At 45.6% G+C, this 3,555-nt stretch overlaps 1 protein-coding gene across 1 annotated transcript; it reads left to right on the top strand.

The window, feature by feature from the left end:
- Nucleotides 1-1,201: 1,201 nt before the first annotated feature.
- On the top strand, nt 1,202-2,155 carry LOC311512411 (olfactory receptor 6N2-like; the record flags this gene model as incomplete). Its single annotated transcript, XM_084613624.1, has 1 exon — nt 1,202-2,155. One exon carries the CDS (start codon nt 1,202-1,204, stop codon nt 2,153-2,155), a length of 954 nt encoding a protein of 317 aa, XP_084469750.1.
- Nucleotides 2,156-3,555: the final 1,400 nt, after the last annotated feature.

The following is a 3,555-nucleotide window of genomic DNA, read 5'->3' on the forward strand; positions in this document are numbered from 1 at the left end:
CTCCTGGAGTCAGGCGCCTGAGCCATGACCACCCATCCCTTATTTTAAGAGCCACCCCTTGACCATTTTAACATTTAATGGAAATTGATGATAATTGCACTGTATGCTCAGGGATATCGTGTTTCCCTAAAACATCCCTTGAAATAAAGCATCATTGTCCCTTATTTTCCATGTGGTTTTCCCTTACTTCCACCCAGCAAAGGAGAGTCACCCATCAGCCCTTTCTTACAAAAAACCAGAGAGTGTCAAATGTAACACACACCACTGACCCCCCCCCAATAGCAGGGTGGTGAGGACACTCACTTGAGATGTGGGAAACCTGTTTTCAGAGCCCTGCTCTGTCTGATTTGGAGCAGGGACGTGAACGTGGGTCTCCCCTTCACCCGGCGAGCGCCCTGACCACTGGCAGTAGAGTCAATTTCTCTCATTCTCTCTCTGGCCCAATTAATATTTACTACAAATTGGATCCCTGTTTGAAGAGGTGTGGAAGGACGTGACAGGATCCCTGACTGAGGTGGGGGAGGAGCTGATGGGATCCCTGTTTTTGGAGGTGGGGGAGGAGCCGATGTGTTCCGTTTGTGGCGAGGAGGCTGGTGTGATCCCTGTTTGTGGAGGGGGGGAGGTGCTGCTGGGCTCTCTGTGGATGGGGGGAGAGGTGACAGGATCCCTGTTTGTGGAGGACGGCGGGAAGGTGGGCTGGATTCCCTTTTTGAAGAGGTGGGGGAAGGACTGATGGCATCTCTGTTTGATGACATGGGGAGATTCAGTTTGGGGGATTTTGTGGAGGGATAAGTGGGAAGAGGGCGATGGTTGCTGTTGGTGTTTCCATAGGTCACTTTGAAGTACTCGTTTTGGGGAGTGTCTATTATTGTGGGGAAGTTCTGTGGCCTGTGTTATCCAGGAGTTCCGACCTGAAAGTCATAATGGTCCCTCTGGCCTTAGAATCTATCAGCCTAAGGATCAATGAAGCGCCATTTATTGCCAAGATTAGTGTGCAGTGTCACAGAAGAGCAAGTGAAGGGTGAGGAGGAATGGAGGGTGATGGGACATTTGTGGGCTTGGCCCTGAATCAGCCAAATATACTAACAGTTTCTTTGGGTTACTTTCAGCATTTTACTTTATTGATCCATCATCTGAGAGGTCTTTTGATTTTCGTGGAGCTTCGAATATCTAAGTGTTTGCAAGCTAATCCATTGGCAGCATGGGAATCAGCAACTGGAGCAATGTAACCGAATTCATAATTGTGGGATTCCCAAACCTTCAGGGCTTCCACACATTCCTTTTTGCCCTGCTGCTTCTCATCTACCTCTTTGCCATTTTCGGGAATGTGGTGATTTTCACAGTCATCAGGTCAGATGCTCGACTTCACACACCTATGTACTTTTTTATCAGCAGTTTATCTTTCTTGGAAATCTGGTATACAGCAGTTACTATCCCCAAAATGCTTTCAAACTTACTCAGCAAGAGAAAAAGCATTTCCTTCACTGGGTGCCTCTTACAAACATATTTCTTCCATTCCCTAGGAGCCACTGAATGTTACCTGCTAACAGCAATGGCTTATGACAGATATTTAGCTATCTGTAATTCACTGCGCTATCCTGCCATCATGACTCCGAAAGTGTGCACTCAGTTGGCTGCTAGCTGTTGGATTTGTGGCTTCATGTGTCCTGTCATTGAGGTAATCTTGGTTTCCAAACTGCCTTTCTGTGGCCCCAATGAAATCCAGCATATCTTCTGTGATTTCCCCCCTCTGCTGAGCTTGGCCTGTACAGACACCTCCATCAATGTCCTGGTTGATTTTATAGTCAATGCATTTATAATCCTGCTGACATTTTTGTTCATCATGGTCTCGTACATAAAGATTATAAAAGCCATATTGAAAATACGCACACCTGAGGGGCGGGAAAAGGCCTTTTCCACCTGTGCCACTCACCTGACTGTGGTTCTGCTATTTTTTGGGAGTATTATATTTATGTATGTACGATTAAAGAAAAGCTATTCCTTGGATTATGACAGGGCATTTGCTGTGATTTATGCTGTCTTGACTCCTTTAGCCAATCCAGTCATCTATAGTTTACGGAACAAAGAAATACTGAATGCAATAAAAAGGAAAATCCCACAAAAAGGAGTAATCAACAGCAGTGAGCACCCCTGAGTCCTGTGTGAGCTCTCCTCCTCCAAAGCAGCTGATCCCGGATTCTCTATGGAGGAACACTGTGCATGTGGTTTTCTTTCTGGTTTATAATCTGGCCAAGCCCTGGCCTATATTTGCAATTCTGGTGGCTGACTAGAATGACTGGGCACTCCCTCACTGTCTCTGAGATACACTTTTAAAAATCTATCATTTTAAAATCTTTTAAAATCTACTTTATTTCCAGGGCATTTCGGTCCCCCTTTGCCTGCCCCCCGGCCCTTCCTTCTAACTTTCTATATTCTTTTCACAGTCAGTATTTTTTTTTCTCTTCTTGTTTATTTTGATCTGTTGTTTCACTTCTCCAGCAGCCCAAGGCACCAGGAGATAGCGCCAGGCCTGTGGGACGGTTCCTCTCTTTCCTGCCCTACCTTGGCCAGTCTAGAGCAAGGCCACATGATGGCAATATGGGGTTTCCTCCCACTGCAGGCTGCCCAGATTCACTGATAGCAGCTACCTTTCGGATGCAGATTATAAAATTCTCAAGTGCTTTGGAAAAACCTGCCATCCTCTAGCATACTGCAGCCTTGTCCTCACAGACTCCAGCTGTACAGGTGGTTACCTCTGGTCTACCCTTCTGCATATCCCACTTCTTCACTTTCGGACAAACCTGAAATGAATCAGCATTAAGATGCACATTCCATATAGCCCTGCACCTTTTGCAGTTATTTATGTCAGTGGAACATAGTTATAACCTCTGCCTTTAATATCTCCTACCAATTACACCCATGGTGCACTGATGTAATTGCATGGACCCGGAGAATCAGGCCCCAGGAACTCTGTAATTTGTCCTTTCTGCCTTAACTCTGCCATTGACTCTACTATTTCTGATACATGTGTGCTGCACTTCATCAACATCTAAAGACATGCTCCTCCTCCTCAATAGCCCTCCCCCAGCCCCAGACTGTGTCTCCATTCACCCGCTTACCACGCTGCAGTGCACTACCCGCCCTCTTTCCCCTTCCTTTCCTCCTTCTCCCATTATGCTTCTGTATCCTTCGCCCCCTTTCCTCTCTTCTATATTCCCCTCTTCATCGTCTCCCCACTCACACTGGACTTTCTCTTCTTGATTCAAAACGAAATTCACTGAATTCAATAAAACGGCAGCAGAGAGTTGTAACTGTTTTTCTTTTCCGCTCTATTTTCTTTTACTTTTTGTTTCCATCTAGTATTTCTGAGGGTTTCTGGTTTTTTTGTGCTCAAGACAGTCTCCTCCACAGTTTTCTTTTCCTGACTCTGTTTTTTGACATTCTTTTCCATATTGCTTGCCACCTGTAATAACAGTGACTCAGCACTAAGGTATAAGCCCAACAGGAGAAGTCATTGATACCAGACAGACTGTTTGTTGTGGGACATTAAAGAGG

The sequence above is a fragment of the Lepidochelys olivacea genome (genome assembly GCF_965140295.1).
Source record: "Lepidochelys olivacea isolate rLepOli2 genome assembly, chromosome: 24".
NCBI classification, from domain to species: Eukaryota; Metazoa; Chordata; order Testudines; family Cheloniidae; genus Lepidochelys; species Lepidochelys olivacea.